Genomic DNA, 20590 nt, shown 5'->3' with positions numbered 1-20590 from the left:
GCAATACAGTACTACTAGCACAAAAGCGAAATTTAAAAAGAGGAGAAAAGGAAAAACCTCTTGATTGATTTTAAAAGTACTTTACATGCAAAGATAGAATTGAAGTAACTTTTTAAGTTTATCCATGAAGGAACATAATTTATCAGTTGTTTTTCATGGTTCGAATATGTTATACGTCACAATTTAATCAGTAATAAATTGTTATTTTCATGAATGTTAGTTTGCACGAAATATGTAAGCGGGCATGATTATGATTACTAGGATAAATTCAAAACAAAAATGTTATGATGAATATTTCAGTGGCAGATTCAAGGGGCCCAGCCGACCCACCCTCCCTAATTTTTCTCCAAATTTAAAGGTGGAGAAAAAAGAAAATTATATTCAAATTTAGGTCTGAGAGTGCCTTTTCCGGCCAACTTGTGGTGCCACATCATAAATTTCCTTATCTCAGGCCAGCCATGATGGGGCTGAGGTGGTCTACACTCCATCTGTAAAAGTCCCTCCATGGGCCCCAGTATTTAGAATTGCTGGACCCGCCAGCGAACTGTACGAAGGCGAGTGTGATGGAATTGTGAAGATTGGTATAAGTATGGATTTGGTGGTTCTTGGAGAATTCTTTCAAAATGGCGTTAGGGACGGATCAGGTGTTGACGAGGAACATAAAAAAAACAAACATTAAACTTAGATAAATCATAAATAGCCCACGGTTAACCAAAAGATCAGCCGCGTGGTCGCGACATCCAACTCCAGAAATTGAACGGATTTAGGTGTATCTTGTCTGCGTTGCCCATGGCAAGAATCATCACGCAGGGCAAGGTAAAACTAAGCTGGAGTAGAGAATTTTTTTAAATGGACTTAGAAACATGGAGCGGAGTTTGGTGATAATGCCTGTATTACAGGAGATAGTCTTGGAAATGTTAAAGATATGATCCCCAGTTGAGATTTTGGTCAATGAAACCCCCAGGAATTTTGTTGTCGCCACACGGATAATTAAAGAACCATTGAAAGAAACATCACAAGACATTGAATGATTTAATAAAAAACATAAAATAGGTTTTTCCTCTGTTTCCCGTACACGAGATGCGTTGCATTTCGTATAGATCTCTCTTTTTACAGTTCAGTTTCTGTTGTCACAGAGGAAGCATTCATTTCTAGCACATTGACGATTGACCCGACGTTGCCTTAAATATTTGTTAACATTGTTTTTGCATTAACAAAGAAAGTGGTATCAAATCCTCCATGTTCACACCATGTTTTCTTTCCGTCTACCCCATACTTCTCTTTCCATTATTTTGGTCTAAACAGTGGAGTTTAGTCATTTTTGACCATCTGTTCAAATCGTGTTTTAGATTTGATGTACTGTATACTTTTTTCTTTTCCATAATGATATACACGCTAGCCTGCATTCTGTGTATGTCATGTTGTATTATGTCTATTTCTCTTCCTCATTGTTCAGTGGAGATATTTTCCTCATCACCATCACTAGGTCGTTGACAAGTATGATTGAATTTAGTTTTGTGAACTTTTATGTAGTGTGAATGTACTATCTTCACTTTACCATCCTACATCCTTTTCATTCTTACCAAACTATCCACAACTGGCAGTCTGTTATATTATTACTACAGTATATATACTTTAACCTGTATGCTTTTGTGTATGTTAGCTATCATCTTGAATTTATGCATCACATCCTCTTCATTTCTGTTGTTAAATAAAATTTTACAGTACTAACAGGAAAATATCATCCATATATCTTTAGTACATCCTGTACTGGATCACTCTATTTTCTATTAAAAACATTCTGTTCCACCAAACCATAAATAGGTTAACAATTTCTGCTGCTGAACATACAGTATGCCTAATAGCACCTCCCTTTTGTTTGTAAATACGTTGATTGAATTGGCACATGTGGTTGCTCAGTGTTTACAACCATACACATTCTGATAGTAATGATAATGATTTCTCTTATCTCATCTTCCCTGGGACGTAAGTTAGTTCTCACCCATGGTTTCATCGTTGATATTACATCCAGAACCACACAAGGTGGGCGGTCTCCCAACTGTTCGCACCCTCTTTGGACAAAACTTTCGTAACTTTTCTGGTATAGTGATTAGTGAAGTAGTTTCCATGTACATAAGGAATAGTGATAATTAAAGTTGCTGAATATAATTTGGCTTACACCAATTAGTGCACAACTCTTTTCAATGTACAAAAGTAATGTAATGTAATACTATACATGATGTAACATCAAATCTTAGAGAAGAACTAAATAATAGGTAAATTTTAATTACAAATTATAGTATTATACAAGGATGATTGTATTCTTAATTTAAAGCTAAAATATTTTTATTCCATTTAATGTTATTATACTATTTGTAATGTTAATGGTTATTTCATGCTTCAGTGAATCAGAATGTCGACTATCACTGTTGAAACACGTTTGAATCACACCTGTCAATTGATACTGGCATCACTTGCATTGTTTACATCATTCATAATCATTGTTTTTTCATCATTTCTACATCATTATTACATAATCTGTTGCATTCAGCATGCAAAAATTTGAACAATTAAAAGTTACATAACATCCTATACTGATTTAATTTGTAATCATATTCTTTTGAAGTCGATTTGCATCCTACACCCTGGGTTAAGAGTCAAAATATGGATAAGGTGCCATGACCAACACACATCCTTTGACCAAAGAAAGCCTTGCATTTAACATTTTGGTGTTGATAACATTTATACAATAACTGATGTGTATTTAGATATTGTACAATCTCATTTCAGCTTTCTTGATGGCAATATATATTTTATACAAGAATATAAAAATTAATAAATTATATAAACCACTTTTGCTACACCGCCCTCAAAATTCTCATGATTCTCGAAGTTGTACAGCTATTATCATTTTAGCTCTCGTCATGATGCTTCTTAAGTTTCAAGATGACATGGCACAAGCGAGATGGTATTGCTCCTGTTATCTCATCATAACTGTAAAGTCAAAAGAAAATTTATTAGTAATGATAAAAAAGAATTAAAAAAAAAAACAACACTCATCAAACAAGCATTTTGCAGGTAATCTAGTTAACATTATCTGCAAAATTTTTGAAAAATTGATGTCTTGTGTATCAGGTGAAGTTGAGAACTTACATGATCTTTTTATATTTTGTAATAAGTAGAGTCTATTCCCCAAAAAACTGTGTACGCCTCATTTCCCCGCCCCCACCCCAACAGCAAAATTTCAAGGCAAAAGAATCATTTTTAAGTAGTTTAAAATCACCTCATATCACCTTAGCACAGGGTAATATCTGTCTCTTATACACATCTAGATGTGTATAAGAGACAGCCATTTGCCTTTGGAACTTGGTACCTAATCAAATTCAGGAAATTAATAGCATGTTAATCTTTAAAAAGAAACTAAAGTTACATCTGTATTTAATATTATCAAATAGGGACAGTGGAGTGTCTACTTTCTTCCAGAGGCAAATGGTTTGTTTAGAGTTTAAATTTTTCATATATATTTTTTGTGTTTGTGTTAGTTTATTGTTCCAGGAAAGAAAGAATATAATATAAAAATATTAAATGGACTGAGTAAACTTACTGTGAAACTGGTGTTTTAAGTAGCTTCTCAACATTACGTAAATCAGTAGATGCTGGAAGTCCAAATGCATCCAGCACATTACAGAGGTAATCTGAAAATAAAAAGGTAACAAGCACATGTTATAAAAATATTTTTAAGTACTGTAGATAATAATTTACTATACAAGGTCCCTACTCTACCACAAGAATCTCTGTCTCACCAATGTCAGTGATAAGCTGCCTTGTTGAGTGTGATGTAAGTTCCTCAATTTTCAAGATGGCTTCCACATACGTGTACATGACGCCACGTGCAATAGCTCCCAGCCAATAGTCAGCAAGATGCTCAACTTCAAGACCACCTGAAAGCAATAATATTCATAATAATAATAATAATAAATATGATTAATTGTAAGACACATACTTAACATAAATACATTATATTCTGTTATATTATAATTTGTATCTAAAAAAAGTTCAACAATAAAAAATAACAATAAATCCTAGCATTAAAAAAACTAAACCTATTTTAAACTAATCATATTTGGCAGTTGAATCTATAGAGCTTAAATGATGGTGCCAAAAATTCCCCGACAAGGGATCATAAGTCCTTAACAAGGGTACAAATTCACCTCATTACCACCATGTTTAAAGCAAATTTTTAGAATAGGTACCTCTAGATGCCCAGCAATGGCACCCTCAGACTGTAAAAATATTTTTTAAAGCAGTGTTTTCAGTCAAAACAATTGGAGGAGGGGGACGGGGGCTGTTAAGACCTCATCTGCCTCTTGTTCAGGTATCATGTTCTTTTGTTTTTTGTTGATGTTGAGTGTTCATTTACCCTCTCAACAGTGATTGCTAAGATAAGACAACCAAAAGTGGATCCCAGCCTTAGTTGCTGGCTGCTCAACTGGATACAGTTTATCATTATACCCAGGACATACTAAGCATCAATGCTACAATAATATTATTATAAAAAATAATAATAAATAATAATACCCAAATATTTTTGTAGTGCCATTTTCAAAGAATGATCAAAGGCAGAGAGCGTTATTACCCCTGGTCACTGGATAACGGCAAACAAGCTTTCTCTACTCCCCGGGGAGTATACCTAGTAATTCGCTACTTGTTTAGTGCACGAAACTAGAACATTCAATGCCACAACATCCTATCAGGTACCCATTTATACTCCTGTGTTGAGAGAGACAAGCGTAGATAAAGGGCCTATCCCAAGGACACAAGCGACTTGCACAGCGAGAGTTTCAAACCCCTGACCTCAAGGTTGGGATTCCAAGCCACAACCGATGCGCCAACCGCTTCTACATGTATTACGTTACAAAGTACCTTGCTCAGGTGGGAAGGGCAGACGACCCCTCTCCAGTGCCTTTGCCAAAGCAGGGTTCTCTTGTGATGTGAATGGTTCAAGTTGTTGTGGCAACGTCATCAAATATTGGCCAATCTAGAAAGCGTAAAACAAGACAGATAAAAAAATATGAAAATAATAATCATCAGTTCCTATATAGCTCTGCTTTTATCTGGCTAAATCATGCTAATTGTTATTTACTCCTATGGTTACAAGATTCGGCCTAAAAAAATAAATTGTTTGTTTGCCCTTTAATGCTGAAAATTGCCGATGCAAAAAAGTTTTTTTTTTCTTTTCTCCTGTCACCAAAATTAACATACAAAATTGCAATGCTTGCAATTAAGCTTGTTTCACTATTTATTTTTCAAAGGGTATTCATGAGACAGAATAAAAATGCATTTCGGCCTAGAATGGCGAGACCTTACATCAGACAACAAATTCAGGTAACTTTCATGTGCAAAATGGAGAAAAATAAAGATCGTTTTTTTTTTTAATTTTTTAACAAAAAAATCGAAAAAAAAAACTTTTTCAAAAACGCTGCCCCTATTTTTCCGCGGGCTAGGGGCGGGCGCTGGAGGGCAAACAAATCATTTTTTTAAAGTATTTATCCCATTCTCTGAGTGTTGTAATCCCCGTCCAGACTATCAAATTTTATTAGACAAAAACATGTGACATGCCTAAATATGGTCATGATGACATCACATCATGACCATATATAGGCACATCATGACTAAATATGGGCACACAACAGTCTTTTGTCTAAGAAAATTTGATAGGCTGGACAAAGCTTTACTCATGTACAGTAGCTGCAACTTCAGTCCTAGTCAGTGGGGTATCTAACAGGGAAGGTGCAAGACCCCAGAAAATTTTAGGCCCCACTGAAAATTTTCAGAGCTTTGTATTTGAACTCCTTAAAAAAAGTACAAAAATGAATAATTAAGAAAAAGAATAATGATTGTTTGACTAAAATTAAATTGTTAAATACCAAAACAAAATCTTAGCAACATTATGACATCAACCATTACCTTGGTGATGTATTCCTGCGGTGAAAGACTAAATGTTGGCAGTTCTGCCGACAGTACACCGCCCTCTGACATCCAGACCTAAAATAGGATACATAATAAAATTAAAATATTTTCAAATTCTTTTTTGAACAGTTTAAAATCTAGAAACTGTAACCGTAACAACCATATTATATGCCAGATGATTAATAATAATAGTTGCAAGAAAAATGTTTTCCCAAACCCAAAAAAAGTGAAAAATCGGTAATTACCTCCATGTAAGAAATCTGCCTGAGCTGTTTCTCCAGTTGACTGAACACCAGCTCAAACGCAAACTTGTGAGCATGCTCATTGACCTTCCGAAGCCCTTTCATTGGCTCTTCCATAATCGAACTGTTCTCTGAAATGAGAAAGAAATTAAAGTACTGTATGACAAACCATAGTTTGGGTTCATAAACTAATTAATGAAGTTCAATAAGAATTATAAAATACCGTAAATGCTCGAATGAGCTTATCATATTTTTTTAGGCTTCAGTGCGGCACTTATCTGAGAGGGGCGCTTATTCGAGGGCACTTATAAAAAATATTGGCGTGACGCTCATGGCCGTTCCCATGTTACCTATCTCACGTATTCCTGTAGTTCAGAGGCATAGGTCCTATGTTATCATATATAAACATTTATAAAGAAATGCTTGTGCCTACATTGTGTTATTCATTCATTTTAACACCGTAGACATTGTATTTAAAACCCAGTTTCTCAAAGTGTTTCATTACGCACAGGGTAATATACTCACGATTAAGCACTGTGGCATTTATTCCAGAGTAGAGCTTATTAGCGAAAAAAAATTGGGTTTGGTTTGGTGCTTATTCGAGCATATACGGTACTAGCCATTCAGCTGACACTCGTCAGCTTCCATGTCCAGGCATGGCCTTATCTCTGAGAATGGTTTTGGATTTGGAGGATGTGACCACAAGCATGTTACATATAAGTTCCCTCGTTTGTGTGACTACAATTTATTTTTTTCACTGAGTTTGATGTTGCTATAGATTTTGGGGAAATACATACAACATGAATGTGTATTTCGTAGTGTCACAAAATGCCAGATTTAGAATTTTATAAGTTTAGATACAGGTCTGCAATACCCTGTTTTAGGCTGTGAATTAGCCGTAGGAGTTCCTGGTATTTGCTTGGATTCTGTGCTAGCATGTAGTTGTAGTCCGTGAATGCACTGCCAGTCATTGCGCTTCAAGAAAACAAAGAAATATAATACCAAATATACAGTATAATGTTTAAATATAGAAATACAGGTATATTATGAATGGAAATCAATTATGAAGAATATTGTAATCGTATCAAATGAACTAGTATTAATGATATTATCATTTTCATTATCATTGTCATTGCTGCCACCATCAGTCCTCATCGTCATTGTCGTCGTCATCATCATTATCATTATAAATACACAAGGCCTCTTTCATAATCCATTGCACAATCTGAGAGCGATCATATTGGCTATCAACAAAGTAATTTTAAATTTGTTTTGCTGAACCAAAGCTAGGCTCAATACCTCTGGGTTTTGTGTGGTAGAGCTGTGGGGGAGAATGCCTCACATTGGTGGGCAGCTGTTGAGCCTAGAATGGTACCACTTGCAGTCAGCTCAAACTCCTCCATTCCAAGCAGTAATTCACCTAAAGAAAAGAGTGAAAGTTTGATTATTGCATACAAAGCACTCTCTGGCTTAGAAAACATTTACCACAGTTCCCTAACAACTGAGCCAAGTGTTCCAAACACTCAGGCCTTGGCTCAGTTGGCAAACCCACTGACACTGCCCCTGGACTATGGTATATGAAAGTGAACAGTTTAACAACTTGAGTCAGCTCTATTTCTTTGTCAAAAAAGACATGCTAAACAAAAAACGTGCTGCATCCGCTAACCAGAAAGCACTAGTAATAAATAAGCAAATTTTAAACAGTTTGTGATTCATTAACAGCTGTGCTTAAGTCTACAAGATCTTAAACTATCTGCAGCAATTTAAACTTTAACAATGTTAGAAGCAGCACTGGTTTTTCCTTCAAAAAAACACTATCAATATTTGTTTTCGTTATGGCATCTTCATTTTATATTTGACTACATAATATTAAATCCAGGATGATATATGTTTCCTTGATAAGTTATTTCAACATTTATATGCAGAATTAAATGTTTTTGGAAAATTATTTGGGTATCCCTGCTTTATTAAATTGCACAACACCAAAATTAGGAAAAAAGTAGGTCAGGAGAAAACAATAGTATGAAAGTAGCCATGTCAAGACAGCCTATGCTGAATCCTTTAACAACAAGAGGAAAAGTGGTCGTCCCTACATACGTTAGGTTGACCAGATTCGGAAAGATACTGATGGTCCCTTAAAAAAAAAAAAGAAAGATGCACGAAAGACCCAAAATGGCAATACTGGGTAAAAACTCAGAGAGCAAAGGGCAAACATTGAGTAAAACAGATAAGTAAGTATAATTTAGAATGCCATCTTACCGCATGTCTGTATGATTTTCAGGGCGTGCTGGAACCTAGTCCAATCTTCCCCGAGTTCTTTTGAATTGGATGAAGCTGCTTCAACATCAGCCTGTAAGTTACTGATAGCCGCGTTGAAGGAGTTGCAATACCGACTGAACAAACACTGAATTATAAACATAGACAAAATTAATGTTTTCAATAAAATGATTTACTAATACATCCATTTGGTAAGCAAAAATTTAAGGAAAGAATTATTCTAAATATCAACTTTTATAAAGTACTACCATTAAAACAACAGATTTGAAAATATAAACAATATCCTTTTTTTTTAGAATTATTATATTATTACTGAGATTCAAATATTTTATTGAGTTAATTATGAATCTTGAAATATGAATATAAATTGATATTTCTCAGACTCAAGGGGTTCCAATTTGGAAGAAGCCACATGCTTCCAGATGATTGTTAAAATTAGCTTTCTTAACACATTTAATTTTATTTTGCTGCACATCGTGCTTTCCCAGAAGATAATACAGTATTACAATATCCTCAAATATTATGAATTTGCGGGAAATGGGTTAGTTTATAGGGGATGTTTACTTTCTTCCACAGTGTAGGAGGCCATGCCGATTTCCGGGACACTGCCAGGAAATGCTCTGTGACTCCAAGCACCTGGATAATCCAACAGAATTGTACAAGTTGGTCAGAATATTATGAAATTGATATAAAGTAAAGTCATTTATAACATAATCATTAGAAATATATTTTAGTATGTGAAAAAAAATTTAATCTGACCTTGAGTGCCTGGATAAGTCCAAGAGAATCATATCCGTTGGTCAAAACCATGCATCTATCTACCGCGTCATTGGTCAGTTTGAAAATACTGGTGACCGAATTAGACAGAAGCTGAGCACAATCTATTAAATCACGCTTTTCCTGTTGTTAAAATATAAAAGAAATTGCAACAATAGCAAAAAACAACTGCATTGATAACAGTAAAAGCATTGATGGTTTAAGTACCTAACCCTGTCATGTTGCAATTGAAGAGAATTCAAAATTACCAAAAGTTACTAGGAAAATCAAAAAGCCCATGATTTGGCCATTTATATGGACATGATGATGTCATATCACACCCATATATGGAAACATCACAGATATTGAAAAGTGTGCACAGAGCCTGATAGGTAGCATTTAACTTTTAATAACAATAATAATAATAATAGCAATAATAACGACGACGACGACAATAGTGTAGTTTTACAGTATATAGCGCCATATCTATCTAACATAAGATGCTCAGGGCGCTTGATATGTGGACTAGGAACTCGATCAGTGACTTTCTTCACCCCTAAGGGTCCCTTCATGTCTGTGTTACCCAGTAGCCCAGTACCAACTCTCATCATCCACTACAGGGGCTCAGGGGCTGTGACTTAATAATATAAAGAGGAACAATAATTCAAATAAAAATAATGCAGGTTATTACAAATATAGCATTAGTATGCCAATACGATGGTCAATATAAAAATACAGACAACAGGAAACATTTTATTTTTATTATTATTTATTCATTTGGCATTACTGAACGGGGGACACTAAATCAAGAAAACCTACTGTCGCCAAAAGGATGTGCGACTCTTATTTGAAATGGATCAATATATTTCTAAAAAAATGAAGGAACATGTTCCCAATTTTCACAATAAAACATCTTCTATAAATACTGTACATATACAATATGTACCATAAAATATCATTAAATAATAAATAATTAATAACTAATTTATATATATTTAAATAATGTTTTAACGTAATAATAAATAACATAATAAATACTTTAGTTAATAATTATAAATTAATAGAAATTTTTTATAATAAATAACATATTTTCAATCCCACTACACATAGCAAAATCTTACCAATTGCAAGCAGCTCAGTTCCTGACATAAGTGTTCCTCTTCCATTGCACCATACCGAAGGAGGTACGGCAAATAAGGTGAATATATCGCCCTCACAAGTTCAAAAACCTCTAAGCCAAGACTTGAATCTATAAAAACGTGGATAAAGATGGATATATAAATAGAAGTAGAGGGATTAAAGAACTGAATGATATTTTTTTTTTAATATAATCTCTTCTGCTTCAGGAATTATCCACAGGCCTTGGTAGACTACATACATATTTTTTTTTTATTAAAGTAAACTATTGATACCACCGATAATGATAATGAAATAAATAATAATAATAGTAATTACCTTTTTTGGCTGAAGTTATTGCACTGTCCATGTTTTTTGCAAATCTATCTGTTGTCTGAAATTGAAGAATATATTCACAATTATTTAATCATTTAAAATCATGTACAAGGTATAAATTGTGAGTGATTAAGTTTCAAAAATTACCTTTTTAAGTTCAATCAAATTCAATAAGGTATCCTCTTCTAGAGTAGTCTCCATGCAGGCTGGCAATGAGGGTTTCAAGCTGTTTAACGTCTGGGTAAGGAGTTCAACAACCACCTTGACTGGGTTGGGAAACACCTGGTCACACCATTGCACCTCTGCATGCCAAGTGGCTAGCAGGTGGTCGTAAAACATAGGCAGCCACTCAACTAAGGACTTCGCACTGTTCACCTCCTGCAACTTCTTCCAGTTTTGGAGTAAAGAAGACTAGAAATATTGGCAAGAAAAGCCTAATTAATTAAAAAATGAATATGAACTGACAATCCCTTCAAAAACAAAAAAATCTGAATATTTTTAGTAAAATAACATGTTGTGTGCACAATAACACACATACTGTAAAGCTGGACCAACTAATGAATCTTTCTGCTAAGCCACGCCCCTTAGATACTGTTACTAAAGTCCCACAAAAGAACAGTGTAAAAAGCACCTGCAAACATACGCATCTGTGGGCCAACACATGTGTTTATGAGACACGCCTATTCCTGGCCCTGTTTTGATTGGACAGTTAAGTTTGATTGACACCTTGTAAAGGTCCACTGTACTTGAAATAATTACAATTTGTATTTTAACATCTATGCATTCTTAGGCCATCTTCTGCATTACAGAGGGCCTTCAATATTCTCTCAAATCTTTCATAAATAGTATATAAGTTTTAACGAAGCAGCTACATGATGGTACCTTATGACATTTGTGGTAATAGTTGTATAACTGTGGAAGGCGATCCATATCTTTGAAGATTGTCACATACTGTTGCGTTGCCTCTAAAACACAAACACAATAAATACTTAAAGTGAGATGGCAAGATTAAAGTCACGTAGCTGTTAGTGTGGTCAGGATGAGACATGGTCAAAATAGTCTTTCTGATGACTTAAAAAATCTTCACACTGCAGTGTGCCAAAATGAGTGATAACCGATAATAAAGAAGGTGATGAAGATGAATATGGTGGTGATGGTAATGGTAATGATCATATGGGTCTAGCACAGCCAAAACCAGGTCCAGTGACAAAAACAACAATTCTACGTACGGTACGGGACCGGAGGTCGTACGTGAATCGGGGGATTCCTAAAATTGAGGTTGGGTTAAATTTTAGGTAATCTTTGACCTAATACGACATAACACTCAATAACGTATGTTATGAACGAACGAATGATGTTACCTAGGCTAGACCGAGCCTCTAGGCCTACGAATAAAACCATATGTTTAGTGTTTTTATTAATCACTTTACGATGTCATAGTAAAGTGTTCAAATAAAACCATGTCTCTAACTTGTATAATTCATCACTTTATATCTTTTATTTAACTACAGAACATGAAAATATTGTAAGATTACCTACAGTATATGACAAATGTATAACTTCATGCTTATTCTAAACAACAGAGCTGCAGTGTTGTCTGGGCTGAGACAAACTAAAACCATGTGCACTGCACTGGGTGAGCTAACCAATTAGCATTCGTGTAAAAAATAATGCCTACTCAGCTTCGTGCAGAAAATTCAATCAGACAAGTTTTCCACACGAAACTAAGGAGGAAAGCAATTATTTTGCTCAGTTCACATGGTTTTAGATTATAACAGCCCGGTATTAGACCCAATCAACGTTGCTGTTTAATGAAAATACTTTGCATATGGTTTGTTTATTGTGATATTATTGAAATAATAAGCAGACAGAAAGTAACAAATCTATTTTTACTTATAGTGGCTCAGAAAAGGGACGTTTGTTTTGAATATTTTCAGGGTTTTTGATGACGTCATCGCCGATACATATAACTGGGGTACGTAAAAACGAGGTTCTACTGTATAAGCTTGAAAATGGTAGGTCATTTGATAAAATAGATTTACCATATTGCCAAAGTTATTTATGAAAGTATTACAGCTTTGTTGTACTAAAGTACACAATACTGTCACATTCTTATGCTAATGATTAATTTAGCGACAGTACGCTGGTTTTGGGATGACAATTCATAATTATATTCATAATGGAGATGATTATGAAGATAATAAAAAATATGATGGTGGTGGTGACAACAAAGTTGATGAGGATGCTTACCATGCGAGTGAGTGTTAAATGCACCAACTAGTTGTGGACTAAGCATAGCCTCTAGACGATTCTTGAGTGTTTCAAGGTGTTGACATCGTTCCTCATAATCTCCACAATGGGCAAGCATACTCTGCAAGCAATCAAATGATATTTATAAAAGGGTAAACTTAAAAACATACTTTACTTACTTCATTCAGACTTCATATTGAATTCAAAGTGGTTTTTTTTCAGGTTCTAATTTACCGTGTTCTACGAATATCAGGTTTTCGATTACTAGTTGTTAACAAACAACAATTCAGGTTCAAATTTACCGTGTTCTACGAATACCAGGTTTTCGATTACTATTTGTTAACAAACAACAATTAGACAAGTGTCTACCTCGTATTTCCACAGGTGCACACTGATGTAAAAAGTTTCTGCCTAGAAATGAAATACTGTACTCCTCGAGGTGCGAAGCATACAAATTTGCCTGACTTTTGCACAAGGTCAAGCAAAAGTGCAGCTTGGATATAGGAAAATAACATATAATACAGTAAACTGTTATTTTTTATATTTATGCCATGACCTTAGAAAAGTTTTTATTTTTTTATGTTACGAGTTACAATGATGACATCACAATTGACTCTAAATAATAAATATATTGTAAATACTATTTTATGTATTAAATTTCATGCAATGATATTTAATTGTTATTACATATATTTCTATGGTTAGTGCTTTTCTTACCAAGCTTTGTTGCATAGCACCTAGCTTACTTGCAATCTGGAAAGAAGAGATACATATATTAAATTGTGAAAAAGAAATAATTCAAAATATAATTCATAAAAAATATCTAATATTAAGAGGAGTTGTAGTTAGATGTAGTTAAAAAATGCTTTGCTGCTCAACTAAACCACCTTCTCCATGACATCCTCTACAACAAGGAAGCTCCTTCCAGGTTACGCTCACGGAGGCCCCTGCGCCCACATATGGAACGACTAGCAGCATTGGCAAGTGCAGTACCAACTGTTCCTGAGCGATTGCAGCCATACATCGATTCCTGGTCAGCCAACCCACCTGGCAACCATCTTCGTAGGAAGTCTTGGGTGCAACTAAACAGGCTACGATCAGGCGCTGGATGTTTTGTATCCAATATGAAAATGTGGGGCATTGCAGAAAGTGATCTTTGTCCTTGTGGGCACATACAGACTTATGAACATGTTATTAGCGAGTGTGCTGTGATTGGACCTCCTTGCCCACTATCTGAGGTTGACAACCCTCAACTGGTGGAATACCTCAACAACTGCCAATTTTGAACTGATTTGTTGTACATGATGTAGTTTAACATACGAGATAATAATAATAATAAGAGGAGTTGTGGTTAAAAATGCTCATTTTACAATTCCACAGTCCTGGATTCAGCTCCTACTTTCCTCATTAGAACAAGTTACAGCTGAATTTCTAAAGCACGACAAATGCATGGGCCACTGTGAATCCAGTGGTGGTGCAAGCAGAAATGGGCATAGGGCTTAGGTGCTTTAGGTGTCTTTTTTTTTTTAATTGTCAGCAACTGATATTGAAAGATTTCACTTACAGCATTGACATCCTTCGAGAGGAACACTTCATCGACATCTACCATCAACGTTGTCCAGTTATCAGCTTGCTGGAGAGCCTCTGAAGCAGCCTGCATCCTGGACTTGACATTATCAATCTCGAGCAACATCTTCATTGATTGAGATGTGTCCTCTTCAACCTTTAGGTGAAAAAAACAGAATGAAAAAAAACTTTTATAAAAATATGTGAGCAGTAGCATGGGGAGTAGAATTGTAGCTTGGGGAGTGGAGCTCTTGATTAGTGAGAGCTCTGTAGGTTGATGTGGAGTGGAGCTCTTGATTAGTGAAAGCTCTGTAGGTTGATGTGGAGTGGAGCTGTTGATTGGTGAGAGCTCTGTAGGTTGATGTGGAGTGGAGCTGTTGATTGGTGAGAGTTCTGTAGGTTGATGTGGAGTGGAGCTGTTGATTGGTGAGAGCTCTGTAGGTTGATGTGGAGAGGCGCTGTTGATTGGTGAGAGCTCTGTAGGTTGATGTGGAGTGGAGCTGTTGATTGGTGAGAGCTCTGTAGGTTGATGTGGAGTGGAGCTGTTGATTGGTGAGAGCTCTGTAGGTTGATGTGGAGTGGAGCTGTTGATTGGTGAGAGCTCTGTAGGTTGATGTGGAGTGGAGCTGTTGATTGGTGAGAGCTCTGTAGGTTGATGTGGAGTGGAGCTGTTGATTGGTGAGAGCTCTGTAGGTTGATGTGGAGTGGAGCTGTTGATTGGTGAGAGCTCTGTAGGTTGATGTGGAGTGGAGCTGTTGATTGGTGAGAGCTCTGTAGGTTGATGTGGAGTGGAGCTGTTGATTGGTGAGAGCTCTGTAGGTTGATGTGGAGTGGAGCTGTTGATTGGTGAGAGCTCTGTAGGTTGATGTGGAGTGGAGCTGTTGATTGGTGAGAGCTCTGTAGGTTGATGTGGAGTGGAGCTGTTGATTGGTGAGAGCTCTGTAGGTTGATGTGGAGTGGAGCTGTTGATTGGTGAGAGCTCTGTAAGTTGTTGTGGAGTGGAGCTGTTGATTGGTGAGAGCTCTGTAGGTTGATGTGGAGTGGAGCTGTTGATTGGTGAGAGCTCTGTAGGTTGAATGGAGTGGAGCTGTTGATTGGTGAGAGCTCTGTAGGTTGTTGTGGAGTGGAGCTGTTGATTGGTGAGAGCACTGTAGGTTGATGTGGAGTGGCGCTGTTGATTAGTGAGAGCTCTGTAGATTGATGTGGAGTGGAGCTGTTGATTGGTGAGAGCTCTGTAGGTTGATGTGGAGTGGAGCTGTTGATTGGTGAGAGCTCTGTAGGTTGAATGGAGTGGTGCTGTTGATTGGTGAGAGCTCTGTAGGTTGTTGTGGAGTGGAGCTGTTGATTGGTGAGAGCTCTGTAGGTTGATGTGGAGTGGAGCTGTTGATTGGTGAGAGCTCTGTAGGTTGATGTGGAGTGGAACTGTCGATTGGTGAGAGCTCTGTAGGTTGATGTGGAGTGGCGCTGTTGATTGGTGAGAGCTCTGTAGGTTGATGTGGAGTGGAGCTGCAGCATGTGGTCTGGAGTTGTAGGTTGGATGTGAATTGAGTTATAACTCAGGAAGTGGAGATTTAGCTTACAAAGGTGAGAGAGCTCTGTATGTTGATGGGGAGTGGAGTTGCAGCTTGGTGGTGTTGTCGCTTGTGGTGTAGAGCTTAAGTTTTGATGGGGAGTGGAGCCTCAGTTTGGGATGTAGAGCTATAGGTTGGTGGGAAATGGAGTGGCTGGTAGGTTGATGGGGAGTGGAGTTGCAGCTTGGTGGTGTTGTTGCTTGTGGTGTAGAGCTTACGTTTTGATGGGGAGTGGAGCCTCAGTTTGGGATGTAGAGCTATAGTTGGTGGGAAATGGAGTGGCTGGTAGGTTGATGGGGAGTGGTGTTGCAGCTTGGGGTGTGGAGCTGTATATAGGTGGGAATTACAGCTTCCAAATAGAAAATAGAACAGTAACTGAGGATTTGGACTATATCTTGCAGATCCCCTCTTCTAAGTCAATTCAATAAAATTAATAATTACCATAAATCCAATACAACAAAATTAAAGTCAAATTATAAAACAAAAAAATAATGTATATTCTACGCAGGTGCTAATGATTTGGTATTAAAGAATTTTTCTATTATTGTTTTGAAAAATGGATACAGGAAATTACCTTTTGAATATCTGATTTCACAAGCTTCATTTGTTCTTTTAAAAAAGTTGCCTCCTGTTTTACAGATTCAATGTCCCTAAGAACCCTGGGAAGGTTCTGGATAGCTTGTTGGCTGCTTTCCTCAATAGAATTGTTGACCTCCTGGAAAAAACATACACAAAATGAAAGGTTAATTTAATCAATCGAAAGGAAATGAAGTATCAGGCAACAATACCCTCAGATGAATGCATAATTATCATAATGATATAAAATTAAGGAAATTAGCAAAATTAAATATCCATACAGTAGTACTAACCTGAATGAAAAGCTGTAGTTTCATGACACACGTGGCAGCATAAGCCTATCAGATAAATACAAGTTTAAAAACATGTTGAATATCAAGACATCACAAAACAATGGATCGCCTAGAAGTGATGTATACAAGTGCCTTAAAAATGATGTGGAATTTTAAGAACAGTTTAGTGGAAGACTAGAATTTGGGTGTAAAGATGCATTCACATTAGATCCGAAACGAAATTCGGACCGTGATTCTGATGCGCTGAACTCCAGCATCCTCATTCCTACACACTGATCCGATTTCCTGATCAGTTTGGTAGTTTTTACAAAAAATTTGGATTCAGGGTAAATGCTGCTTAAGCCACGTTTATTGTTTATGCATTTTGTCAACTTTGAACAAACTGCACAAGCAACATCTGCACAAATTTAACAACAATTTAAAGGTTAAAAGGTTATGTATTTATACCACACAAAACACAAGGGTCTCTACACGCAAAAACAAGTGAATAGATGTAATTGGAAAAACCAAGCTAGCACCCAAATCACAGTATGGGGATACATCCTCGTCGCTGAGCAGGGATCTGTGACCCTGTCCAGCACTAGTTGAGTCTTGGCCATCCCTGGACTCAGGCACCTCCAATACTGATAGTATAAAAGCAATTAAAAAATACACTCAGTGCCACTGTGAGTGATACCAACCTAGGCCTAAAGGTTAATTTCATCAATGTGTGAGACTCAGTTATGCCTAAACCAGGAGTGGGCATAAATATGTGTTGGAGGGCCAAAGAAACACTGACAGTGAGGGGTTTTCTAGTCAGAGATGGTAGGCGGGGCACATGTGGCCCGCGGGCTGGGTTTTGGGTACCTGTGCTATAAAGAAGGTTTAGTTTTCAAATCACAATATTATGCTACTCTAATCTATCGAAAATAAAATAAGTAGGCCTAGGCATATTGATGTCGCTATTGTCATGTCCTTATATAGACAAAACATTGCCTGGCTAAATTAAAAATTAATTTTAGATACAATAGATTTTAATTTGCACTGCAGCACATCATAGAAGTGGTTTGGCGCAGCAGGAACGGTTTGGTTTCCCAACCTCGAAGTCGGGGTTTCAATCCCTCGCTGTGCATTTCGCTTGTGTCCTTGAGCAGGCACTTTTCTACATTGTTTCTTTTCAACTAGGAGTGTAAATGCGCTGATGTAGCTGCTGCATCATTACGGAATAGCTCCCCCAGGACGCTTGAGTTTGTGTTCCTTAGGCGTTTAATCCAATGACCGGGGTAATGATAATGTGAAGCGCACAGAGGACTTAACATACAGTAACACACTATATAAATAAATCTACTACTAGTAATACTACAGTACTTTGAAATTTCATTCACTGCGTTTTGAAACTACTGTATCACATTTTTTTTAGCACAGTTTCAATGTGAAAATCAGTAACATATCCACCTGAATTCAAATTACAGGAAGTTTGGTGACAAGGTAATGAATAAATATATCAAACAATGAAGAAAGAGTTCATTCAACATCAACTGACAACTCACATCACGCTGATCGTTCTCTTCTTTCTGGGCTTTAAATGCTGCATTAACCCACTCTTTTGCATCAAAGTCACCATCCAAAAACTTCGAAAAGTCCTGAAATATATAAAAGACAAAATAAGCTAAGTTAGTAAATTTGATGATCACTTCCTTTTCAGAGCTACAAAGCCCGGAATCCGTGTTTAAACCCCTATCTATGCAGACGGCGGCCAGCCTCGCTGGCTGGGCCTAATATGGTGTAGCCTAGGGCGCTAGGCCTACCCTACAAACAAGGGGATGAGGCCAAGGTTGATATTTTTAGTGTCATCATAATTTAATCATAGGTTAATGAATTATTACTTACCATATCGTATGAATACAGTAAACTGGCTTACTCCAGTCACAACTAAGGGCTCTCCCTAACCTTGCTAGGCCTAGTCTAGCCCAGCATAAAAACTGACCGCTTACGATACGAACGTGGCAAGTGTTTGTGTGATGTTATTCGGTTGGATGTCAACAATATGGAACGCCAATAAGGCAAAAATCACATCTATTCAGGTTCAGCTGCGCATGGCTTTTTTCAGTCGGGGTTTTTGGTGTCAATCTGGATGGATCCAGCATTATCCAGACCGGGGGTGGGAGGGGAACAACATTTTCAGAATAGATAAGTGGGTAGCGCTTACTTCAATACGTAACACTGATATGCATTGAAATTTAAAAATTTAATGACAATTTGGGGGGAGAGGGCATGTGCCTCTGTGCCTCCCCTTTTCGTCATTGGATCCGCGCCTGATGATTTAAAAAGAATGTTTCAGACCAGATATCTAAACATCTAATTAACTGATCTGAACGAAACTTGGAAGAGTGTGATCAAATTACAAGGAAGAATCGATTGCTTTTTGGTGACGATCCTGGTTTTGGGTGTGGATTGGTGGTCATAGTGCAAAGGCCTAGACAATCTGAACTCTTAGAGGATCTGAATGAAACTTTCTCTAGAATGGTTTGTCATGCTCTAAGGATCAGCGCAAGAAATTATTCAATTTTGGTGACAATCCGGAGCAGAGTGTGGAGTGGACAGGAGCACCATTTAAAGGGTACAGGGTACTTCCCAGACCTAGATAGCTATAAACAAAAAAAAAAAAAAAAAAAAAAAAAGGAGCTGAGCATCTGAAAACATAATGGCCAAGGGAAAAGAATATGACATTTTGGTGACTCCGTCCGGTGTAGGGTGTGTGCATGTGGAGACCCTTCAAATGGGTAGTTGATGATACAACGGGTTCAGCCGAGGGGGCGTGGCTTGTATGGTAACACGTCATAAATCTACCTAAAAACATCGCACATACACCGTGTGACCATGATGGAGGAAGAATTTGTGACCATGTGACGTTAGTGAGGCGGGCTGAGGCTTAGTTTGTACATAGGTTTGTGCTACTGCTACGGCCGGGTGACGGACGATCGGGGGCCCATGAGACATCGAGTCCATTTCCAGACCATTGGGCCCAAAGTATGGACGATCGTGTCGGTCTAGGCACCTCTCCCTGCGCTAGGTCGGGCCAGGAGGCCTCTTCAGTAGTCCGAAGCCTTGGCAAAGCATAGTCCTAGAAAGTGCTTCAGCAACCCGCAGCAGTCTGTCTAGCAGCGGCGGGGCCGGGGGACAATGGAGCTAAATCCCCAACCCCATCGGACAAGTCAAGGATCCCCCGGCCGAGCTCGAAGGGCAGTCGGACCAACAACAAAAAAATTAAATATAGGCCTACACCAAGCCATGTCTTTCACACTGCTAAGTGCCATTTCCGGCCATCCAGAGCTCCCTTTAGAAAAACCTCATCTCCTAAACCCCCTCCTCAGGCATACGAGCTCAATCCCCCTGTTGGATAGCTTAGCTCACCCCCGAAAAAATGTATCCCAGAGCAGCCACTGTCTAGGCCTTTAGGCCTATGCAGAATGTGGCCCTAGGCTACTAAAGAATAGGCCTAATTGTTATTTAATACATTACTTTATACAATACAAATTGCAATTAATACAGACATTGGAAGGTTAATATATTTTATTTAACTAGAAATTGCAAATTGCAAGTGAAAGTGCTGCGAAGTACAACTGCATAAAATGTTCTTCGAACAAAATTATTTATG

At 37.3% G+C, this 20590-nt stretch overlaps 1 protein-coding gene across 1 annotated transcript; it reads right to left on the bottom strand.

The window, feature by feature from the left end:
• Window positions 1-1739: 1739 nt before the first annotated feature.
• Window positions 1740-18958, bottom strand: LOC117121498 (conserved oligomeric Golgi complex subunit 7-like). Its single transcript, XM_033266703.1, has 21 exons — window positions 18823-18958; window positions 18483-18575; window positions 16954-16998; window positions 16659-16799; window positions 14512-14670; window positions 13665-13700; window positions 12948-13068; window positions 11580-11662; window positions 10845-11108; window positions 10701-10755; window positions 10367-10494; window positions 9249-9389; window positions 8472-8616; window positions 7512-7632; window positions 7087-7187; window positions 6216-6343; window positions 5968-6045; window positions 4924-5038; window positions 3804-3941; window positions 3605-3695; window positions 1740-2994 (listed from the first exon to the last, which is right to left on the bottom strand). The coding sequence occupies exons 1-21, from the start codon at window positions 18823-18825 to the stop codon at window positions 2913-2915; spliced, it is 2268 nt and encodes a 755-aa protein (XP_033122594.1). The 5' UTR covers window positions 18826-18958; the 3' UTR covers window positions 1740-2912.
• Between the last annotated feature and the right edge of the window lie 1632 nt (window positions 18959-20590).

The sequence above is a fragment of the Anneissia japonica genome, unplaced genomic scaffold, assembly GCF_011630105.1.
Source record: "Anneissia japonica isolate Jap-2015-1 unplaced genomic scaffold, ASM1163010v1 scaffold287963_len587249_cov193, whole genome shotgun sequence".
Classification (NCBI taxonomy): Eukaryota; Metazoa; Echinodermata; class Crinoidea; order Comatulida; family Comatulidae; genus Anneissia; species Anneissia japonica.
The sequence above is the reverse complement of the archived record's forward strand: the minus strand, read 5'-3'. Positions and strand labels throughout refer to the sequence as shown.